At 44.0% G+C, this 24,616-nt stretch overlaps 1 protein-coding gene across 1 annotated transcript in view; it reads right to left on the reverse strand.

The window, feature by feature from the left end:
• Positions 1-24,616, reverse strand: part of LOC124088837 (tubulin-specific chaperone cofactor E-like protein) — a 138,646-nt gene that overhangs the window by 14,390 nt on the left and 99,640 nt on the right. Inside the window, exons 17-21 of the mRNA XM_058577094.1 lie at positions 21,206-21,807; positions 13,870-14,431; positions 7,231-7,430; positions 2,733-3,116; positions 310-596 (exon numbers count right to left, since the gene is read on the reverse strand). Coding sequence (XP_058433077.1) covers positions 310-596; positions 2,733-3,116; positions 7,231-7,430; positions 13,870-14,431; positions 21,206-21,807 — 2,035 coding nt within the window. The remainder of the gene's footprint in view (positions 1-309; positions 597-2,732; positions 3,117-7,230; positions 7,431-13,869; positions 14,432-21,205; positions 21,808-24,616) is intronic.

The raw sequence follows: 24,616 nt of genomic DNA on the forward strand, positions 1-24,616 counted from the left end.
CCTAGGTGGGCAGATGGTCAGGACTTCAGAACTCTAATCCTGGCACACTCTTCTGTTTAGCTGAGCCTAGATGACATGATTATTTAAGGTCATATCCTCTAACCCAGTTCCTTCTTTGCAGTTCAAGAAATTACTGGGGACTCTGATGTGCCTATTTGTAGCATCAAAACTCCAAAGACCTTTGGCTCCGCTCTGCAGAGAGGAAGGGTGACAGATGCTAAGGACAGTACATTCCTCATTAACACCTCCATGGATACGGGAAGATGGGAGCCACCAAGTTTAATGCTTTGAACTCTCTAGACCCCTTACCTCTTTTGCATGCCGTTGGTTTTCCAGCTCTGGGCCAGAACCACACTGCTCACCACTGGCTTCCCCCGCAAGGTCACATAATCATCAGTCAGGTCCCCATTGAAGTTGCCACAGAGGCCGCAGACTTTGTTCTGCAGCCTCTCACTGATGCTGATTTTAATGACATTGAAACCATTGTAGTAGATCTGGATGTCGGGGCTGGTGTCAATCACCAGAAACCCCTCACTGCTGTAGATTTTGGTAGCTAAACCAGTTATAAATGGAACGTTCACTTGGGTGCCATTCACCTATTGGAGGGGAGGGAGAAAGTAAGTCATTACCCTGAAAGCTGGGGTTGGCTAAACTATTCAGTTAGGGCCAGGTGTTGCAGGCCCTAGGAAATTTATCTTAACTACCAACTCTACCCTTATAGCATAGAGAAGCCACAGCAGTTACAAACATGTAACTAAGTGAGTGTGGCTGTGTGCCCAATAACAGCTTCATTTACAAAAACAAGCAGCAAGCAGATTTGGCCACAGGCTGTGGTCTACTAACCTCTGCCCTAAAGTTTAAGGGCATGTACTTTTCTTACCCTCCATAGTTTTCCCAAAGGAAGCAAACTATGGAGGAGAAGAGGGGGAGGAGGTCGAGAAGAATGTGTTAGACCAGCATAACCCACAGCGAATAGCTGGCGTTCTGTGTTAAACTTGCCCCAGCATAAACCAATTACTGAAAATGACATTCCAATCCAAGGAGATTCCAACACAGTTAAAATGGATCAGGGGATCATTGCCATGCTTATTGTTTTCTTGTTTATAATGTTCAAACCTGAGGTTCCCCCCAGAGGTCCTATAGATACAGTATTTTCTACAGACGTCATTTTCCTGCTTTATAACATTTTCTTTTCTTAGCCCTTGGGATAGAATATAACATACTTTTTCTGTACTTACAAAATAAATTGTTTTTTCCCCTGCAGGTTATTAGTAACTTTTGTTTCATAAAAAAGGCAGATGCCTTTTAAAAATATATGTCCTTACTATTTTGGCTAGTTTGGGGTATTTTATTCAGCAACAATGTCAGTTTTGCTCTCTCAGGTAGTCACTTTCACTTTCTTGCTCCTGTGTTCTGGACCAATGCTATAGTGTCCATGCGGGCTAATTTGAAAAAGGAATTAGAATGTCAAAAACAGTAGCAGCTGCTTTAATTGAAGTTAAAAACCAGTATGAAAAACCAGATTTTTCCTTTTAAGCTTGAAAAATACAGGCAGTCTTTTGCCTAACACTGGATACTAAGCTATTTGATGATTCTTCAAATAAAGATACATTAATGCCTGATTATCTGAGCCAAGAACAAAAAGCAGACATATAACACTTGGTTCCAAAAAAATGTTAATATAGTCTCTTCGCATCCCTCCCTATCTGTGCTCAGAGCAATGGCACCTGGCTCTACCTTTCAGGTCTACTTGCTGAGATCAGTTTGGTTTAGGTGAGAATTTGGGGTCCCTGTCAATAGTTCATCAAAGCAATTATATTCTTAACCTATTAAGTCCCAAGTTTTCAATTCTGCAGATATTTCAATGAAATCAACACAGGTACATTAAAATGGGTTGGAAACAATAATCTGGAGCTTAACTATATTATTGTATTAATATTATTATAACATAATCATAGTCTTCCTAGCATATAATTATATCATATAATTATATACCATATACTATATTTTAAGTTTTTATAGGTCTTCAACATCTGGGATGATGGAACAAATGGATTAAGTGGAAAGGGTAGGAATTCAAATGAGACATTAGCTATGTGGTTAGATAGGGACTTCACACTTATTTACATATCAAGTCTAAGGTTCACAAAAAGCAGGCAACAGGCCCAAGGAAGAGCCAGCCTCAGCAAAATTTGCCATATTCTGTCTCCCATTTTCTTTCCCATGGTATCTCATCAGGACCTCTGATAGTGGGGGATGCTCCATCAGGTTTTATTTAGGTAGTTGTTTTTATAGGCAAATGCTCGCCTTCTCTTGGTTTACAGAAAGGATGGCAGAGATGAAGGCTGGTCTGGTACAGGTTAGCAGAGGCAAGAATAATTTAAAAGGCTCTTAAAAACAAATGAGATGCTTTTTGGAAATTAATTCAGAATAAAACCCGACTTATCTACCATTTTATCACCTGAAACTCTATTACCACCCAGGCCATTATTACTGCCCTGAGATGCTGTAAATTTCCTGCAAGGCCTCTGGAAGCATCCGTGAGGGATGGAATGGGCCCCATTCGTACGCCGGTAGAAACCTTATGCTTGGTCATTTGCGTACGGTTACATAAGAAGCAACAACCTATTACCCTACAACTTAGTTATCTGGGAAAACCGCAATGAACAGTCCACTAGCCAAACCCTTGTTTCCCGGGCACATTTCTTAAGAATCAAGGGCAGGCTTGTCACCTTGACGGTGTTCCGGTCATTAATCAGAATCTGCTCTTCGTTAATGTAGAAATAGACGGGCGAAATGATGGTCAAGTTAGGGGAGGACCACTTGTCGAAGTTGATGATGAGCTGGAAGGAGATGTCGGGGAGCTTCTGGCAGATGGTGGAGAGTACGAAGGCACAGTTGGCGGGGAAGCGGAGGAAGGCGCCGTCGAAGGTGCGGAAGACGCCGCCGCCTGCCGCCAGGCAGTAGGAGGTCTTGGTGCTGAAGCAGCCGCGCACCCCGTTGCGCAGCGCGCACTCTTCGTCCGATTTGCACTGGCGCGGGTCGCATTGGATGAGGTTGCGCCGGAAACAGCGACACCGCCGCGTGCAGTCGCTGTTCCAGAACAGCTGCTTGGGCTGGAAGAAAGTGGGCGTTTGAGTTAAACTCAGGCTGTGGTCAATACTGGGGAACTCAAAGCCCCGTCCACCTGGACCCTGTACCAGGCTGGGCTAGCCTATCTTTAACAGGGCTGCAGTTTGCAATAGGGAGCAGTAGGGAGGCTGCCTCAGTTCAAATGCTCCATCAGTTCCATGCAACTCAGATGCCAAATAATATGCAATTTAGACTTTATTGGTTTCAATCAAGAACTCTGGAATCTTTATGGCTGGATTGTAGAACTAATCACAGCCAACCTGAATGTGCAGCTGTTAGGTGAAGAAGAAAATACATTGTAGATTTTTTTTTTTTTTAAACCAAGGAATCACACTTCTAACAAGTACAGGCTTCACTTCAAGGATGAAATTTAAATTCACTTGAGAACGAAAAATCAGCCCTTCAAATAGTCAAAAGAAAGTGATGATCAACTCTTAGGATTAACCATTTCAACACTTCACAACTCTCACCCTTCTAAACATTTCCCTTGTGTCTAGTCTACTTCTAACTTGCTCTTGTTGCCAGTGCCTCCATTTCTCTGGGTCTTGAATGTGAAAGATCTAGTGAACAGCTAGGTTTCATGAAAGGAAAATTTGGGATTAGACAACTTGGATGTCAGTCCCAGCCCTGTATCTACATGTGCTATCTTGAACGTTACTAACCTCCCAGAGTCAGTGTGTTCATCTCTAAATTGGAGATCATAATCATGTCTTGCAAGTAATTGTAAGGGAAAATTAAGCAAAACGTGGAAAGCATATTTCCTGGCATAGAGTAGCTGTTGTACATATCACAAAAGAAACACCACTTATCTTCCTTCAGATGATGAAGGAACTATATATAAAGTTATTAAGATACATACAACACAGGTTATCCTCAATTGGAGGCAGCTATTGTTTTCTATTCTTCCCCAAATGGGGAACATCTGTAGGCATGACTCTACCAGTTAAAGCTTGTATTCTTGATCTTGTACATGCTCTGTACTAAGAATTCCAGGGAACTGTTGGAAAACCATTTTGACAGTCCAAGTGGGGTATGGTCTTGATAAACAGACTAAGACATTAAGATGTGGGCCCTCAGGTGGAGTATCCCGTATTTAAAATGCTTGAGATCAGAAGGGATTTCAATTTGGGATTGTTTTCCCCAAATTTTGAAATATTTGTATATATGTTACAAGATATTTTGGATATAGGATCCAAGTCTAAACACAAAATTCATTTATTTCACATATACCTTCTACTCATAGCCTGAAGGTAATTGAATACAATATTTTAAATAATTTTGTGCATGAGATAAAGTTCCATGGAGTGGACTTTTTTACTCATAGCATCATGTCACCACTCAGAAAGTTTTGTATTTTGGAACATTTTGGATTTCAGATTTTTACATTAGAGATGCTCAATCAGTATCAATTGATCAACACAGTCCTATCCAGAAACGATATTTTAATGGAATAAAAAGGCCTGCTCACTGTTTTCTGCTTTAACTTACAGACTTATCAAAACCTCATATCAACTATAACTGTGACTCTGATTCAAGAGTAAACAGGCAGAGGGTGAAATCTTCCATTCCAGTTCACTGCAACGTGCCTTTGCCAATTCTTTCATCCTCAAAGTTAGGTAGTTCCTGGAACTGAGTCTTCTCTTCTTCCAGATCTATAACATATTCTGGGTGCCAGCAGCCTCACATATTGACTTCATTTCTCTTATCAGATTTATGGAATAATTGAGTGGTTAGTCTGGCCTCTCTCTGATAAAAACTCAGACATCACATTGGTAGAGAGAGAAAACAACCTAATCTATGTGGATATGTGGTCAAGGGTAAATAACTCATCCACAGGAGGACTTGATCATGAAACTAGCATCTCAGGAAAGTGGCTGGCCCCATGCCGCTTTCTTTACCTTAATTAGACATGACAGCCACAGCTGGTGATTACCCTACATGCAAATGGCTAGATGTCTCTCTTTATTTCCAAAGAAATCTGCTGTATAAACAAGCCCCCAAGCTTGTTTGAACTGTGGCAAGTGGATGTGGATTGTTTATTCTGTGAGTTTGCTGCTTCCCAGATAGAAGCTGTTGTCAAAACCCACTGACTTTCTGATGAAAGCCAGATAATAATGTTTATAGTACTAATGGCTGCCCAGAGCTGTTCTGTGCCTTTCTTGAGAGTTCCAAGGGCTTTTATATGCATCCTTTCATTAACATGCCTGGACTGTTATTCATGAAATGTTTCTCAAGAGAATAACAACAACAATAATAGCAGCTACCAATTACTGAATGACTAGGGGACAGGTACTAAGCTGGGCACCTGGCTTAGGTCACTTATACAAGGACCCAATGGAGTTGGTATTTTTAGCCATGTTTCATTCATAGCAAAACAGAAGTTCAGAGAAATGCAAGTTGGTTCAGTGTCACACTTCCAGGAGTGGTATGGCTAGGGTCAAACCCAGGTCTCATTCCCATATGCCACACCAATATGCAGGATACCTGCAGAGGGGTGCATGACACAGTTGATAGATGCCTTTTGGCTAAGAGACAAAAAAATAGAGGAATGTTCTTTGGGTTTTGAGCCTGATTATTTTTTCTCCCAGATTATGAGAATACTGACCTTATTATTTTCTCCTCCATGTTTTGCCTCTTCTTTTAAATATTTCTAAGAGCTAACTTCAATACCCCCATAGAGAGAGAAGCAGAGCGGGTATGGCAATAAACAGCCCAAACACTCTGGGGACAATATCAGAGTGACAAAGGACACATGTGGGGAGTTCATCATATACTTGGCTCTTAGCAGTCCTCTTTGATTAGTTCTACTGTTTTACTCTACTTCTCCTTTTTTCTAACATAGAATTAAAATACCTTTTCCAACGACAATGAAATTGAAGGTAATGTCTGAAGATAATGTGGACATCTCTAATCTCTTATTTATTCCCAAAGACAACTTAGTTGTCCTTGAACAAGTCAATCCATCTTTACAAAAAGAAGACATTATTTATTTTTTGCTTAGTTGATTTCCAATTCAAACGTTTCAATTAGATTTCTTTTAAAGGCTACTATACTCCTTCATTTAAAATTGATTCATTCAGTGGGGTATTCTTTTTCACTTAATGATATGTTATTTTGTAATTCTTATTTTATTCTTTAAAGCACATTTTTTTTTCCTCTCCTGAATCTATTTTTTAAGTTCCTTAAGGCAGGGATCACACAATCTCATGTCTCACAATATCATCAGCATCGAGGTCTGCAAACAGCAGACTCTCAGTATTTGTGTTTGTTAACTGTCTACTCACCCACCTAAGTGTTGATGTCTCTTAAACAGAAAAGGGGTTAGAACCGTGAATGGAAGACCTGTAGCAGGGCCTTTTCTAGCTTAGTGTTATGGCACAGTAAGAAAGATTACAGGGCTGGGGGTATAGCTTGACTAGCAGGCAGAAAGCCCTGGGTTCAATCCCCAGCACAAAAAGAAGGAAAGAAAGGAAGGAGGGAAATTTGATTACAAAGTCTAAAAAGTAAAATGACTTAGTGAGCAAATAGGTTTTGTTGGGAAACAGTGATAAAAGGGCTAAGCTCTGTGCTTAAGCTCCCATAGGGAGAGAAGCAGAGAGGGTGTGTCAATAAGCAGCCCTAACTCCCTGGGGATGACATCAGAATGACAAAGGGCACTTGTGGGGAAGTTTCAATAGTCAGAGAGGGAAGGCCACTCCTCCCAGCTTCAAGCACTGTATTTTCCAGTTAAAAATACCCTTAGCTAAGACAGCTACAAATGTCAGATTCACAGCCACCATATTTCCAAACTAGAGCCATGTCAGAAGCTTGCAAACTGAGATTTACAGAGAGGAAAGGAGAAGGGCCCATGCTCCAGAGAAAGGCCTGAGAGGGAGGAGAAGAGGGTGAGGGGCACAGGCTCTGCTCTTCTGGATCTGGCAAGGAGCTAGAGCTTCCTCCGAAGGGTCCTTAGCCTCTTCGCCCTCTCCCACCTTCCTGACAATCAGCACTACGGTTTTCATCATGGAGGGGGAAGACCTGGTAATTCTGACCACCCTCTTGGAGTTGGAGAGGAGTCTGATGATGGGCAGGGAGGAAACGGCCGGCTGGCTCCCATACCTCGTAATATTTGCCGTCTGAGTAGCAGCCGCAGTTGTGCGGCAGGATGCAGCTCTTGCCGTTGAGGACGTAGCCTGGGTCGCACTGACAGCCCTCCACGCAGTAGTGGTTGCAGTCGCTCTTTAGGCGGATGGCGGCACAGCGGGGCTGGCACACGCTCACGCAGCTCTCATAATGGCTGTTGGGAGGGCAGGTGACCGCTGGGACAGAAGAGACAAGTCAAGACTCGCGCAGTTGCGCAGCACTGTAAATGGCTTTCTCGCAGCGATTGCTCAGGAAGATGGAGGCCAGAGGTGAGGGAGGAGGTGTGAGGCCCGCCACTGTTCCTCCTTGTTACCCTCTGCTTATGGAACGCCTCCATCTGGCTCGTTATTGATTAAATAATGGGTCAACGTGCAGACAGACAGAGGGTGCCAGAGCCTCCTCACCCTTGGTTTTTGAGATCTTTATTACCTGTCTCCTTAAACTCACCTCCCAACATGGACCTTCACTTTGGTTAGGGATGTTTCCTCACCATTCCAGCATTAGATCCTCACTCACATTGATCTCTCTTTCAGGCCCCTCTTTGTTCTCTTAGCCTATTCAAATTCCCCATTCTTCAAATTCCAGTTGGGATTCTTATCCATAGAACTCACTTCTGTACCAATGTCAATTCACTTGTCTTTACCTCAAAACTTCTACAGGACTGTTTTGGCAAAGGAGTGGTTTTTCTACCATAGACAGCTGGGCCCCATGATCACTGAGAAGGCAAATGTGCAGTGGTGTGTGTGTGTGTGTGTGTGTGTGTGTGCGCGTGCGCGCGCGCACGTCTACCATTTTTTTGTGGGGGGCTACCCGGTATTGAACTCAGGGGCACTCGACCACTGAGCCACATCCCAAGCCCTATTTTGAATTTTATTTAGAGACAGGGTCTCACCTGAGTTGCTTAGTACCTGGCTTTTGCTGAAGTTGGTTTTGAACTCACAATCCTCCTGCCTCAGCCTCCTGGGCCGCTGGGATTATAGGTGTGTGCCACTGCGCACAGCCATTTCTACCATTTTTCAAGGGCATCTAGATGCATTTAAGGAAGACAAGTAGGGTCCTGGTGAGGAATGTGGGCTCTGACAAGTGACCCAGGAGAGTTATTTCACCTCTTTGAGCCTCAGCTTCCTCTTCTATAAAATGCAGATTCCAACAGCACCTACCTCATGGTGGGTGTAATGGATTAAATGAGTTTGTATGCTTGGCCAGTGCTGGGCACAGAAGTATTCAGTAAGCATTAGCCAATCATTAAGGGTAAGTTTGCTTGAAAGTTTTGGAAAAGCTATTATCTTAATCAATATATACTAAAGGCACCACAACAATTACAATTTTGGGGGAACTTCTATCCTAAACAACAATATACAATATGTTTTGGGGGTTTATTTTATCTAGTAGTGAAATGTTCTTTTGGAATGCATAATTCTATGAATTCTAATACAAGCATAGATTCATAGGACCACTACTACAATATACTGTACATTTTTAAAAGTATTTTTAGTTCAAAGGATACTATCTGCACATGATAGAAAATGCAAACCATATCAGTGCATAAGGAAAATTTTAATAACAATTACAATCAATTCTTCCAGAAATTTTCTATGCATATACAAGCATGTGTGTGTGCATATGTGCATCTTGTACCTACTATTATTTTACATAAACAGGAACACAATCTACAAATCTTTCTGTTCATTGCTTTTTCATGGCAATTTTCTTCCATTTAGTCTCGAATTATTGTTTTTGCTCCACTGTATGGTGTGTATATTTTATGCATTTACGATGATGTGGCAGTGAATATTGCTGTACATATATTCTTGTCCTCCTGAGTCTGTAGAATAAGTTCCTAAAAGTGGAATTTCTGAGTCAAAGGGTATGCACATTTATTTATTTATTTATTTCAGTGCTGGGCATTGAACACAGGGCCTTATGAATGCTAGACAAAAGCTCTACCATTGAATTACATGCCTGACCCCTTAAATTTTTGACAGATGCCACTGAGCTGCCTTCTAAAGAGGCTGTGCCGATAGATTTAATCTATTCTCACTGACTGCTTTGCACCATCTTTTCTGATTCCTAGAAATAGGAAAAGTTAAAAATGCTGTATCTGCACTTAGTTTGCATTTCTTTGTGAAGTGGATCATCTTTTCATTTGTTTTTAATCCATTTGTATAGTTTTTTGTGTGTGAATTGCCTTTTCATATTCTTTGCACATGTTGTGTGGTTAAAATTTCTTCTTATTAAATTGTAAAAGCTTTTTATAAATTAAAAAGAGGCTTTTATGTGTCACGTGTGTTATAAAACATTTATCACTTGTCTTTCACTTTGCTTTCTTTAAAAATTTTTGTACTTGTTTCAGTTTTTGATTATGTTTTTGCTATGAAGAGATATGAAATTTTAATACTGTTAAATTGATCAGGTTTTCCTTTACAACTTTAGAGTATTTTGCTTAGGAAAGCCCTCTTTACTACAAGATTACTAAAAAATAGCAAAACTCCTTAGTTTTTTACCAGTACTTTTATAATTCAATTTTTTAATTTAATCTTTCTTCTGTCTGGACTTGATTTTACAGTGAGGAGAGAAGAAGGGATTTAGCTATTTTATTCCCAGCTAATTTGCCCTTCGTCCCTTTACTATTTATTAAACGATATATTTTTTTCTCCAGTGATCTACAATGCCAGCTTGACCATATACTAATTTCTATTTAGTGTTCAGGGTTATTTCTGGACAGTCTCATATTTTCACTGATTGACCTTTCACTCATGTGCCAATATTAACTTGTTTTATTTTTATCACTAATATATTTGGTTTAACTTGTTCATGAGCCAGTATTAACAGTGTTTGAAGTTCTACAATATGAGTTAATGTCTGGGAAGAAGTTCGTTGTTCTTTCAAGTACTTCAAATGAGTCCTATTTCTTCAACTAGTCTACAAACTCCAAGTCTTATGCTTTGGATTCTTCCATGGCATCCAAAGCAATGCTGAAATTATGGCAGGTGGGCAATTACATTTGATTTTCAAAAACAAACTTTCAAATTCCTTATACTGATTTGCTGCTTCTTTCTACCCCTGAATGCAGTCTAGAGAGCTGAGAAGTGACACCTGGCTCTGCACCTGGATTTTCACTGTGGTCAAGACTGTGACTTTCCTTGTGGCCAGGAGATCCTTTTAGCAACTGTGCCCTGAGGAGACAGCAGGATGAATGGATCCACTGAAAGCAATAATACACAACAGAATGGACAAGGGCTTTGGAATTAGACTGATTTGGTTTTCAGCCCTGGCTCTAACAATAACTAGGAGAGTCAATGTGGTCAGGTTCCTCTCCCTCTCTGAACCTTTGTTTTCTCATCTGTAAAATGGGGATGAGATGTTTCCCTCATCAGGTAACAGTTCAGATAAAATGAGATACAATTTTTGATGCTATCCAGACTTTGCTTTTCCTTCCCACAAGTGACAAAGTGCGGTACTTTAATGATAGCTTCTGATATCCATGGTAGTACTAGTTATAGTAGTCAGAGCAGGAATTACTTTTTAAGAGTTCGATTAAATTTTATTGGATATGCAGAGAAATAAGTAAGAAAATTCACAATTATAGGACTTTGGACTCAGGACCCTGAAATAGCAAAAACTCCCTCTGGTAAAAGGGAAAATGATAATGATAGTTGACCTTGACTGATGGCTTCCCATAATACATCAGGTGCTGAGTCTCCTCGGGGTCACATCTCTGAGGAGAACACTGTCTCTGCCTACTGAAACAAGTCCACACAGCCCAACCAGGAAAGCCCACAGCAAGAGCTAAGGAGGGATTCAGTTACTAGTTATCGCTTCTGTTACTGTATTCTCACCATCCGCTGCTCTAAGTTCCACATTACGGGGCTGGGAGAATGATACTCGGCTGAAGGAATTTTAAGAAGGGGTTGGTAATTAAGACAATTTACCTCCCCTTCTCCCTCAGCCCATTTGTTCAACTTGGGTGGAGAGGTTTTTCCAATGCATTTACAAATAAGATAATTGAGTAATAAATTATCCTATTGATACGAACAGCCAATATCTTTGAAAAACACAGGCATTTTACCTTTTTGCCAATAAAGCACAAGTTTAAAGGGCAATCTGACTTAACCCCTTTTTTCTGAAAGCACCATTTCTCATATCTCAGTGAGCATTGAATTGGATTAATTTTAGTAGAATGAAAGGGATGGAGGTCAGTCCTGCTCTCACTTCTCAGAGGTCAAAGTCACCTCAAATAGAGTTACAAATGACCATGCTCAGGCCAGGTTTTCTGTTGAATAGATGAGGTCGTACTCAATCACTTGCAGATTTTCCCTGCTTCTGGAATTCAAAATGGAAGACTAAGTGACCTCCAGCTGTGCCTTATTCCCCACCCACATACTGTCTTCCAAGTATTTATTATAACTTTTTAAAAGTTTTCCTGCCCTTCATTACCACCATATCTTCTGGTGCTCTGTCTTTTGGATCTTTGCCCTTGTCCTGAAATGCTGAAGCAAAGGAAGGTCTAAACCCTTGCAATGGGAACTGTTCTTTATCACCTGGTGGCTCTGATGTGTCAGCCTGGGATGTCCTGGAGGCAGCTGGTCTTGGATGGGGCCCAAGACTCAGATGGAGGTGGGGCAGACTCGGCTCTGAGTGCCATAGGTGGAGCTCCCCATGACAAGTTTAGCCATAAAAACAAAGTAACCCATGTCTGGGCAGAACTTTAAGGAGAGGAGAGGACAGAGTTACTGGTAGAGGGGACTGGAGGACAAGAAAAATTGTCTTCATATTCTTTATCCTTAGCCAAGCCCAGTGGGGTAGGATGAACTTCTTCCTTGGAAAGAAGGTTATAGGGCTTGCTAACTCAATTCCTTTTCTTTCCCATGAGTGACAAAAATTGAGACCACCAGTTGAGGTGAGTGTTCCTGGTATTAGTCCCCAGTGCCTTTCCCTGTTCATTAGAATTGACAGGTTTTGGATGGTGGCCCCCTAATACCAGCCACTCCAGAGAGCAGTACAGCCACCAGCCATGGCAACAGGTAAGGGGAGCTCCCTGTAGTAGGTTTTCAAGAGGAAACCTTGGGTGAAGAGGTTTCCCTTCTCAAGGGGAGAGGAAGTCTCACCTTCCAAACTGGTTTACTGATCCTGCACCATGTTAAGGCCTCTGGGTCCAGAGTGTGGTTTTCTGATTTAGAGGAAGCCAAGCTCTCCCAGCCTATAAGTGACACCCACATAGCTCTAGGGATTTATCCAGACCTTGACTTTTTCATAGGCAGATTTATTTTATTGAAAACACTATAGACCAATTCATCTGGAAAGTCACCCCTAGTGGCACCATGTCCCCACCTCCCTGGCTCAGAGACTGAGCCTAGATCAAACAGTATTGGCACCTTTTCCGTCCCTCTCCCCTCTTCACCCTCTCTCTCTCAGGGACTGCATGTGGAATGTAAAGTGTGTGAACATTAAACCACAATTCCATTTCTGGTTCTTCATCCAAATCTTCCTTTTACAGGATGAAAATGGGAGTCGATTCTCGGGGAACCCTGCTGTATCCCTTACTTAGAGCTCTAGGCATTCAGAATCAATTTATATAGCCTTTTTATACAGTCAGATCTTCTAAAAGAAATTTGCAGTACTTAATGAGACTGAGATGGGAAAATAAACCACGCAGGTTAGCCAAAGACCAGCGGTGGTTTCCCCTCCCAACCTTTTCCTATTTGCACATGCTAAACTCAAGCAAATATCCCAGTCCATATCCATAGAATAGTGTATGGGCTTTGGGGTTAGAAGTTCAAATGCCAACTTTGCCACTGAAATTTTATGATCTTAGGCAAGTTACTTAACTCCTCTGAGTCTCAATTTCTCCTTGCCTAATTGGGTTATTGAGAAGAATAAATGAGATAATGTGGATAAAGCGTTTAGCACTGGGCTTGGCCCAGAGCAAGCCATTAATATAATAACGCCACTCAGCATGCGTTGCACGTGCTGGTGTTCCAATTACCTAATTTGATCCTCCTGACGTTTCTGTAGCATAAGTGGTACAGGCAGCATTGACACTGCTCTTTGGAGGGGGAAACTGAGCACAAGGGATGGAAAGTAAATTGCTCCAAGGTCACACAGACCCTTAAGGACAGAGTCAAGGCTAGAATCCAGGAACTCTAATGCTTTTAATATTCTGCTATATTTCTTAAGCACAAAGACTGGAATGTGATATCTATGAATAAAATAGAATGATGCACTTAGAGAAAGCATATAAATGATCAATGCCATGGTGGACCCATGAAGTTCTAGAATGGAAGAATGAATTAACTAGCTGACTCTCTCCCCACTAGTGTCTGGTTAACATTTTATTGTGCACTTGCTGAATCTGAATGCCACGCATAGTGCTTTATATGTCTGATTGTATTTCATCCTCCAGAGTAACTCATTGAATAAGTGGTATTAACCCCATTTTACAGATAGGAAAATGGAGGTTACATATTTTGTTTCATATAATGAACTCAGTATCAAAGTGCATATCCTTAAATCACTTTACTCAATCATTTGGCTTCTATGGAGTTGGAAGACTGTCCTCCCTCACCAATCAAGAAAAGGGAGAAGCTATAGGGAGAGATAAGGAGGAGAACTCACAGCAGGATGTGTAATTCCTCCAGCCGGTCACTGCAATCCCCTGAGTCTGGCAAGTACTGGCGTAGTTCTGCAGCCAGCTGCACGCAGTCTGCACCGCGCCCCCATCAATGCAGGAGTCAAACAGGCAGTTCTTGTAGAAGAAGGTGGGATTGACTTTGCTGTGACACTTGGCAAAGCCGGCGTTCTGGTTGGGGATCAAGCTGCACAGTTGTTGCACCTTAGAGAAACCTTCAACCTTGGCACAGGATGGACAGCGGTCCCCACAGCCCACCTGGCAGAAGGTGTCCCTCTTCACCCAGCTCTGCCCAAACTCACTGACACTCAGTGCAAGCAGACCCATGGGCATCTCCAGGTCATCGTCAGGGTTGCCATTGTAGCGGCCACACAAGCCATAGGTACTGTTCTGCATGCTCCGAGGGACCGTGATGGACAGGAAGGTCTTCCAGTCATACACAACCTTCAGGCCAAAGTCAGTTTCCACCACCACATGGAAACCAAAGGAAAAGATATTTATCTTCCCTTGTCCCAACTTCAGGGGCAAATAGAGCCTTTCACTGTTGACCTGTAAGAGAAGAAGGGTAGAGGGGAGAAGTACAATTGGCCCAGAGTCCTCAGCCCTCCCAATTTCTAGAAAGATAAGTCCCAGAGGGGAGCTTGGGCAGGTTGGATGGAATCTTTGCATGTACTGTTGTTTATGGCAGTCAACTATTATTATTAGGATTTGAACAGACTTAAATGTCTATCCTTTGTACACTAATATACCTATTTATTTCAGTGCCTTCTGTTTATACAACATTATTTTCCCCCAGGAGTTCAAATTGTTTTCTCCAAGGTAATGAGAGGGTAATAAGAATTCAATTAAAGTTTAGACTAAAATACCAAAACTAGGACTTTTGTGTTTCTATTTCCAGCTCTTTTGTGGATTTATTTTAGGCGAGTCCCAATTTATTAATTCCTTTAGTTGTGTGATTTTTTTTTTCTTTCTTGGAGGATGACTTCATCCTCTAGGGTAACTCACTGGTCCCTCTGCCTGGCATGCCATCCTTCACCTGTCAGCATCCCTCTCGTCCTCCAGACCCTGCTCCAGTGTCCCCTCTTCTGTAAAGCAAGATTTTTGAAATCCAAGACCATGGTCAGAATTAATCACTTCCTTGCCCAGGAAAGCAGAGCATGTTATTTATATTTTCTTATATTCTTCTCCATTTGGGGCCAAGATCAAGCTTGTGCGTGCTGCCATGGATGCAAACAACACCATCTGCCTTATATCATGGTTGGTTGTATATGCTTCTGTCTCACCTGCAAGATTATGAGCAACCTGAGGGCAGGGATTGCATTTTATTGACCTTTATGTCCACCTTCCCCTCTTGACTTTCATGGTGATCCACAGCACAATACATCACATGAAAGGGACACTTGACACCTGTTTCCTCACATATATTTCTAAAGTCAGACAACAGGGAAATCCCTTAACATTAAGCTCCAGAACTGTTGTGCCCTTGAAATATTCTGATTATGATAAGTTACATCTTAGAGCCTGGGCTGGGTTAGAGCATGACAGAAAATAGGGGTTTCCAGATGCTCACAGCAGCCAGGGCAACAGAGAGCAGGAGAGCTGGGTGTCCTTGAGAGAGAAGCAGGTGTTTTAACAGTGCTTTCTGACCAGAAGTCCCTCCCCTGACCTCCTGCATCTCTCTTCCAGCCCCCTCACAACCACACAGCTCCTACCTTAGTTGAGATGCCCATGATCTTTCACCCTTCAGATGGAATCACCTCCTAACTTACCTCCCTCTCCTTCATTCACCTACACCTGCCATCTTTAAAAGACAATTGAAAGCAACTGAGCTAATACTTAAAACCCTCTCCAGGTCATGATGAAAAGTCTGACATGCTCAGCACACCCCACTGGGCTCTCCAGGGGGCCCTGCCTCTCAGAGCCAGCCCACTTGGTCCTCCACACCGGCTGTACTCACAGTTTGTAGTTTCTTAACAGGACCAATTATGTCTTCTCATCCCACCAGTCCTATGCCTCAAGTGGGACTGATGCTTTCCATGTCCTATCTGGGGTCCCATTCCCAGACTCTGACTGTGGGCTCCCCAAAACTCAGCTGGACTTGGTTCAATGGGACCCACTTTGTCCACAAACTAATGAGCACCCACTCCAACTCTTCCACCCCCTGGATAGCCCTTGGTCAATGACTGACCACACTGAGGACTGACCCTGGGGTGCAGGTCATACTCAGAGCTTCTGGCCACCCAGGCTACAGATGGTCTCCAGGTCAGATTACAAGGGTGTTGGGCTCTTTTCCCCAGTGCTTCCCCCATTTCCCAAGAGTGTCCATCTCAGGCCTTGCTTCTAGGGCCCGGCCCTATATCAGCAAGGAGGCCCTTCCTCCACACCCTTCCACAAGGCACTGCTCACCCTTCAAAACAACTCAACTCTGTCCTTTCTTATGAAAATGTGTCCAGGTTGAATTCATTCATCTAGTTGGCACTACTGAGTGCCAGGCACTGTACTAGGCTGGGATGAAGCATAGGCCCTTTTTCTAAGAGCTCAATGGTATGTGGCAGAGACAAGAACATAAACAGATAGTAAGACCAGCTGATAAAAGCATAGAGGCAAACAGATGCATAGGCACCAGACTTGGCCTGAGGAAAGGTTCAAGGTTGCCTGCAGAAGACGATGCCCACACCAGATACCAAAGGATGAGGAGGGCCTCATATGCAGTGTCCCACATGACAAAGAGGCCATGACATAAAGCCTGAAAAAAAAAGTCTTTTGAAAGAAAAGCTACCTGTGGTCTTAATAAGAGAATCTGATGATATAGCTGTAAGTCAGATTCTGGAAGCAAATAGCCAAGAGGAGACACAGAAGCAGAGATGACCAATGGAGGAGTCTGGCTGGGAAGGGAGGAGGGAGATTGGGGAACAACTGGAGGAGGGTTTACTTTACAGTAAGTATGTCCATGGGCTGAAGAGAAAGACCTCTTAGAAAAGGAAAGGTTAAAGACAAAAGAAGGCCTGGCCCCTGGGAAGGCAAGGGGTGAGGAGAGAGGAGATGCCTCCATCTTTGTGCCTGGAAGAGAGGAGGACAGAGGATGCCGTGGGGAGCCATCAAGAGCCAGGGTGCCTGGAGGGGGAGGAGAAGGGAGAGGGTGCTGGTAAGCACGGCTTCCTCAACCAGGAGGCCTAGAGGTAGAAGGAGGTGGCCCTGTGCAAATGCAGAACACAGGCTCTGCAGGTCACCTAGGGAAGCCAAGGCTGCAGAGACTCTGAACCGCACTAGAGGCTCATGAGCAGAAAACCAAAAGCTGTGCACTCAAAGGTGGCTGATGTGTGCCACCACGCGGTCCCTGAATTCTGTGTTCTGGGCTAGCTGGTGTCACATGGGAGGCAACACCTTGGGAGGCAAAAATAATGGCATTAAAGCTAAAAGGCTTGCAAATTCTGTCCCTGCCAAGGAGCACCCTGAGAAAGACACTCTGGCAGGCTCCACATCTCTCTGTCTCTGACACCCCATGGATGAGACCGCTTTTGTGCCACCACTGCCTCGAATCTCTCTGGAAGTGAGATACAGAGGGAAAGAGGGAGCTGAGGGGGAGGAGGTCAGAGGAAAAGGAGGAGGTTGGCATGGCAACAGGACTTGATGGATGGAGGAGGAAGAAAGGAAGGCACAGGGATCAGTGTGGGGAAACATTTGGGATATTTAAATACAATCACCCCTCCATGTCCATGGGGGGTTGGTTCATTACCCCTATGGACACCAGACTCTGAGGATGCTCAAGTCCCTTATAGGACAGTATTTTCACATAACCTATACACATCCTCCTACATACTTCAAATCATCTCTAGATGACTTATAATACATAATACCATATAAATGCTATGCAAATTGTTGTTATATTGTTTTGCTTGGGGATAATGACACAAAAATCTATACATGTTCAGTATCCATGCAATTTTATACATGTCTGTGTGTACACACACACATCTATAGATCTATATATGTATCTACCTGTCTGTCTACTTTTTCCCAACCCTAAGTTGGTTGAATCTACAGATGCAGGATCCATAGACTGTATCAGGAATAAGATCACACATTTGAGTTTCTGTAGCATTTCTCTCTAAACAACTAGCCTGGGCCTCCTACAGCCTCTTCAGTGGTCACACCCAGGCTTTACCTCCCACCTGGACATTCCCCTGGACACCCTCCTGTCACTCTCAGCATGGCAGATATACTCCTTCAGGGATCAGATCTAGGTCATCCCTGCCAAGATGCCCTCCCTGAAAGCCCCAGGCTGACTGGGGCAACCCCTCCTCTGCTCACAATTGTGGCCCTTTGAAACATTTTTACAGCACTTCGCATTACATTGACACTAACTGTTAACAGGTCCGTCGCTCCCCCACACTCTGAGCTCTCTTAGGATAGAAGACTTGTTTACTTTTTTTTTATTTTTTCTATTTTCATGTTTGATACTATCTTTCAAGAAACCTTCATCTCTTGGCACAAAACAGGCATCAATATCAGATTGTCAAACTAAACTAAGTCAGAGTGACCCTCAAACACCTCACTCTTCTCTGATGGTGACAAGACTAGTGAGAAGGACTCAGGCTTTGAAGACCCCTAAAACTTCCCTGTTGGCCTGGACATGAGTCTGGAAAAGAGGCCATCTCTGTTCAGTCCTGGCCTGGGACAGGCGAGAGCAGCATCCCGCAGCTCACCTGCCCAGGCTCACCTGCCGCTCTTCCCATCACCCAGCCTGGTCTATAAATAGCATGTTTTTCTCCACCTTCTTTTGGCTTAGTGGATTTTCTTTCGCCTTTGCAGATGCTTAATTCAGAGAAAGCTCAGAGTCACAGAAGAATCCTTGTCCCAAGGAATCACTTCCATGTCACCCTGCATGTCTGAGAGCACCAGCAGTGACTGAGGGCTCTGGGGTGTGTTCTGTCCTGCATTTCATTTCACACTGTCATCATGACAGCCATTACTCTTCAGGCTCAGGGAGAGATGGTGACTAATAATAACATCATGGGCAAAACAAATGCAAATCATCGAATAAGCAGATCCCATAAAACATATTAATAATTCAAAGTAGATGCTAAATCCATCCCTGGGGCCCCCAAAGGAAAGAACCTCCAGTGCATCCTGAGCTTGGTCTTCTTGCCAGGGCTTTGAGAGCCAGCTACTCTGTTCTCAGCTTGGGCACTTAGGACTTCTGGGTGACTTGAAATGAAGGGCCCTGGCAGGGCCCTTTACCCCTTTTATCGGATCCTCCTGCATGCCCATTTCTCTCTAATCGCCCCCAGTTGTAGGTGGAATTGTGTTCCCCCAAATGATATTTTGAGGTTTTATCCCTGGGACCCATGGATGTAACCTTATTTGGAAACAGGGTCTTAGTTGATGTAATTAAGATGAGGTGACAGTGGATTTAGTGGGCTCTAAATCCAATGACTCGTGTACTTAAAAATAAAGGGCAACATGGACACAGAGCAAAGGAGATCAGAACACAAGGTGTGCAGCCTCAGGTGTCCATCCACCTAAATACTGAGAATGTAACATAAAGCAGAAAGACTCTGCCCAATAAAGTAGGTGGGACAGGACCTATGAACAGATCTTATTAAAAAAAAAAGAAGAAGAAGAAAAAAAACCCCAAAAGGTAGAAAGGTGCAAAGGTGGTGAATGTCAAGGAGATAAGTAACTACATGAAAATGTCTAAACCTAGGGGTGGAGGTCTGTCAGCTGAGGCTAAAGGGGGGGAAAGGACAAATATGATGCCAGCTACATGGACAAAATGATTGATGTATTTGTTTTAAACTATAATGAAACTGGAGTAGAGGGAAGTTATTATAATGGGCAGCTTCAACTGTGCAGACATCTGCTAGAAAAAAGCAGAGCCTCTGATACATTCCTAACTAGCCTCATTGGCTCGTTTAATCTCTCAGCTTGCCAAAGAACGTGGCCAGCAGCAAAAGGAAACTCACAGGGACCTTGGAGGAAAGGGGTCACTTTATCACCTCATTTATTCACAAGTGTTTTGAGTGTTGCTGTGTGCAGGGCACTAGACATGCACCTAACATAAAGATGAATGAGGTGTGGATCCTATCCTTAACAAGCCCATGATTGGAACTGAGGGAGTCAGACACACACAAAAAAATACAAGAAGATTAATGAAGTAATGGATTCAGGACTAAACTGCTAGGAGAGGCATAGAGGAAGCAGCTGGGATTTAGGTTCCTGATATCCAAGAAAGTGAAGACGAAAAGGCAGGCTAAGACTGCTGCCTTAGATGCCAGCAGGCGTTTTATTTCCAATGAAGGTAAAGGATGACAGTTCAAGAAGCTGGGACCCCTCTTTGTCAGAGAAAGTAGAGTGAATCCCAGGGGGGAAACACAGTAGAGCTGCTCAGAGAACTTGAGCTTGGCGTGGTTAGTTTAGTTCAGTTTAGCTGAGAATTGTAAAGATGAAAAGGCAGCCCCTTGGAGACAGACGAGTTATGACACAGACCCATGAAGATAATGTCAAGAAGGTGAACGCCCTAAATCAGCTCCTCCAAGATGCCCATGCAGAGGCTGCTGGTCAGCTTGTTCATATTTCACATCCTGCTCAGACAAGATAGTGGAGAAGGAAGGGCTGGGCCTGTCGCCTGGGCTGCCATCACTGGGCAGTCCAAGGGGCATTCAGAACTCCACCTCTGCCCTGCTGCCCCGTGTCTTCACAACCAAGGGGGGGGGGCAGGGGCTCTTGGGTGGAAAAGCTTGGAAGGTAAAAAAGAGGGTCCTGAAGCCCAGAGAGTAAAGAGATTGCTGTAGATGTGAGCAAGACCCTTGAACTCTGGGATGTCATGGGAGCCACGGGGAGACTAGAAGAGATGGCAGAGGCCAGAGAAGGCAAGTTCCATTCTGAACAAAACAGGGAAAGGGTAGATCAGGACAACAGGCCACTGAGACATGCAACCTCTTATAGACCCATGACAGAACTGGAGGTTCTGCATCCTCTGTGCCCAAGGATGCATAGAGGTCACCAAGCTGGGATTTCAATCTGGGCCAATTTTCTCTCTCCAACAGACCCTGCTATAATATGAAAGGTACATTTCTAAAGCTACATTTCTGCCAATTTGAGGTCTGTGACTTGGGCAAATTCTTTCTTCACCCTGAGCCTCAGTTTCCTAGTCTGTAAGATAGTGACAGAAATTCTCCAAAGTCTGCCTGCCCCAGTACACTATGATTTTCTTTGGATGCTAGACCAGCCCGATTCAGCTGCAGCCTGGCTGGTCAACCCAGGACCTCTGTCCTCATGTACCCACGATTCCCTCCTCAAGATCAGCCTGTGACTACTCACCAACACGGTGTGCTTGTAGGCCCGGTGAATCACGATGCTGTAGCCAAACACAGTCACATCCACCTGCTTGACCCACAGGGCCAGTGATGGGTCCCGGTCCTCGTTCTTGGCTGTCACGATGAACTTGGGGAAACGGTCTGAGCTCGGCCGGCTTCCTGTAGTGCACAGGATGAGTGGACAGCTAGTTTGGAAGTCAAAGGGGTAGCCATCAAAGGTAAGGTAGTGGCCGTAGCCCGAGACGATGCAGGAGGCGTCGGTGCGTGGCTGGCAGGAGTACAGGCTGCCCTCCTCCATGCAGTACTCGTCATCCTTGCAGGGGATGGTCTCACAGTGGACACTGTTGTCTGTGCCATTGCAGTAACAGAAGATCTGGCAGTCCTGGTCCACCCAGAAGGTCTCATTGGTGGCAAGTTGGTGCCCCTCGAAGTTGCAGCCGCACTCGCTCCGGGTCACGCACTGGCTGCCCAGCAGGGCATAGCCCTCGTCACACTGACATCCCTCCGAGCAGCTGTCTACGCAGATGGGGCCCAGGGCCAGTGTCTCACAGGTTTCTGTACAGGTAATGCACTCCTCGAAATGGCTGTTCTCTGGGCATTCCAGAGCTGAAGGTGATCAAAGAGAAAACAGGCTGGAGAAAGGTGTGCGCAGTGTGCGTGCGTTCTCACAGCTGTGGGCATTCATGCTTGTGTAGCACTGTGAGCTCAATGAATGCATGTGAGGGGCACCATCGTCATCCTCATTGGGGGTCACCAAAGGCCCAGAAAATCCCGCATTCACAGAGCCCATTAGTGTGCTTAGTTTTCCATGTAGAAGATTCTGAGACTACAGGCCAGAATTAAGTACCTGCCACGTGCCAGGCACCATCCTATGCCCATGTTTACCTCATCTCAGGACAGTACGGCAGGTTTTACCCTCCCTATCCTACAAGCAAGGACATGGAAGTTCAGTGATTTAACTTATCTAACTAGTAAGAGCCAGAGAAGGATTCAAATCCAGGTCTCCTGACGTAGACTCGGGAGCTAATGATGTGCTAGGAACAACATGTGCCTTGGGACCAGAGACGTGGGGATGCTGTTCTCTTAACTGACTTGCTGATGTCTCTGAGCTTCCATGTCTTCTTTTATTAAATAAGTGCCAAGTTTACCTATAGGACTGTTCCGAAGGCTAATAATCTAGTATATGAAGTCCATTATGGTCTCAATAAATAGTACGCCCTTTCTCTTTGTACTTCCCTCTCTTATATAGACAGGCCTTCTGCAGGCATTTTTACTCTACAAATTGGTCCAATGTCTCTCTCTTTATCCTTGGTTTCTCTGCTCCAGGGACCCTCTGGTCTCCTCCACCTCCTCACCACCCTCTGCACATGGTCACCCACACCTATGCTCACACCCATTCCCTGCCTGGATGGCCCCCTTCAAAGCCAACTTCACATTCCATTTCCAACTGCACTTCCTCCCAAGACACTTCCTCAACAGATTAAGTCTTGGAGTCACACAAAATTGCATGTGCTGCCCACTGTGGAGTTCTGGGTAAGCGTCCTCCCATTTCTCTCTATGACTTTGGTTGATCACAATTTGACAGAATTGTGTTCCAGGAACAGAATCCAGGAGCACAGAAGCAATCTGTCTACGAGATGACAATGTGGCCCAACTGTTTGAAAAGGTCCCCACCATTTCCAAGGAAAAGAAGATCTTGCCTTTAGAACTTTCTTTGGCCCTTACACAGACCATCATCATTCCTTAATAGTGTTTTACAATCCAAGGACGTGAAGGACACTACAGAGAAATAAATTGCATGGCAATAATAGCTCTGCCCACAAGTACCAACTCAATAGTTCTGCACTACGTACTGGAAGCCAATCTGTTTTTTCCTCTGGGCTAAAGGATTCTCTCCATTTCAGTTGACTACAATACCATACGGCTTTGAAGTTGAAGGCTAGTTCAGCACTGATTATAAATGTCTCTGTGAAGGGATTTTCACATTTGTCTCTAAATTATGAATGTTATAACAGTGACTGCAGTTTTATGGTGATAGCAAATAACATGACTTATTTAAATGGCTCTTGCTTTATGACTTATTGTGTTGTCTGAATTTGTCTGAAAGTCTGGAACATACAGACGTGGAGTAATAAAACTTCCCCCCGCCCCTGAAATGACTCTGTGAAATTACTTAATTGGACAACCTGGCTCTTCCAAAGAGAGGGGTGGTTGGAAATTCTGAATGTGGAAACAGTACAAAGAAGATGGTGCTCCCGATCTGCAGGTGTCGCTCAATCCCATTCCCATTCTGCAGAACTCAACTGTATTAACCCCTCAGTGCCTGCAGACTCCATGAATCACGTGTGCACAATTCAGTTCTTCTTGCCAGACCCAAGTGCATGCACAAGAGTAGATGAGACCTCTGGACGATTTCAAATGTGAGCCCTGGCCCTCCACCCATGTGCCACGTGGCTGCTGCTGTACAATCTCTCTCTAAAAAGGCACTTGCAAGGGATCCCTCTAGTTCCACTGGCACAAATGAGGCACAGTGACAAGTTCTGCTCAGCTGCCATCACACCCCGGAAAAGAAGGCCCACCACCATCACACCAGGCTAACTTGGCACACACAAACTGTGCTCCCTGCAGTACAAAAACAGTCCAGAACATTCCCTGCCAGGTAGGAATTAGTTGTCCAAAAGGATGGCCACCAACAGCCTGCAACAACCAGATTTGACATGGGGGAGGCTCAGCAATTCTGTACCTGAGTGAAACACAACTAGAAAGCTGGGTGTGAACACAAGGGTGAAAACCGTGTTAGGTAAGCTGGAGATGGGACAAAAGAGGGTGCTCAGAGTGGTTAGAGAATGTTCTGGGAAAGCATCATAAGATCCCACTACATGTGGTGGCCAATAGAAAATGGTGTGGCTTTCCTGACTTTATAAAAAGAGAATGTTCCCAGAGGCCTTGTTTTCGATTCACAGAATCTACTATTCATGCCTCTCCAGGGTGGGTAAAGCTCATCAGGGACATAGACAGAGGCCCTCTGCTGAGATGGCAGCCACCAACCCCTCCACCTGCTCATTGGACTTCCTAAGTTCAGAAAATCAGAGATTCAAAAAGATGTGTGTGCGCCTGTATGTGTAATGTGTGTATGCATATTAATTCTTAGCTCTGTCTATCAAAAGGGCCTAGAGACAAAGCAAAGACACCCAAGAGCAATGGTTTCTAATAATACCCAAGTCTTGGTTTCTAATAATATTTCCCATGAAAAGGAATCAGAGCTTCTTAGAGTAATGACTGATTCCAGCATGGGGCAGAGAAGGTTGAGAGATGAATGTGGAGCATCGAGTTATGTCAGAAAGTAAGAAAGTGCTAAAAAAAGAAAAAGAAAAGTAAAGAAAAAGAAATGAAAAGAAAAAAATAAATGAGAGGC

This window comes from Marmota monax, unplaced genomic scaffold (assembly GCF_021218885.2).
Source record: "Marmota monax isolate L192 unplaced genomic scaffold, Marmota_monax_Labrador192_F-V1.1 WCK01_AAM20220418_F8-fsc00081, whole genome shotgun sequence".
Taxonomy (NCBI): Eukaryota; Metazoa; Chordata; class Mammalia; order Rodentia; family Sciuridae; genus Marmota; species Marmota monax.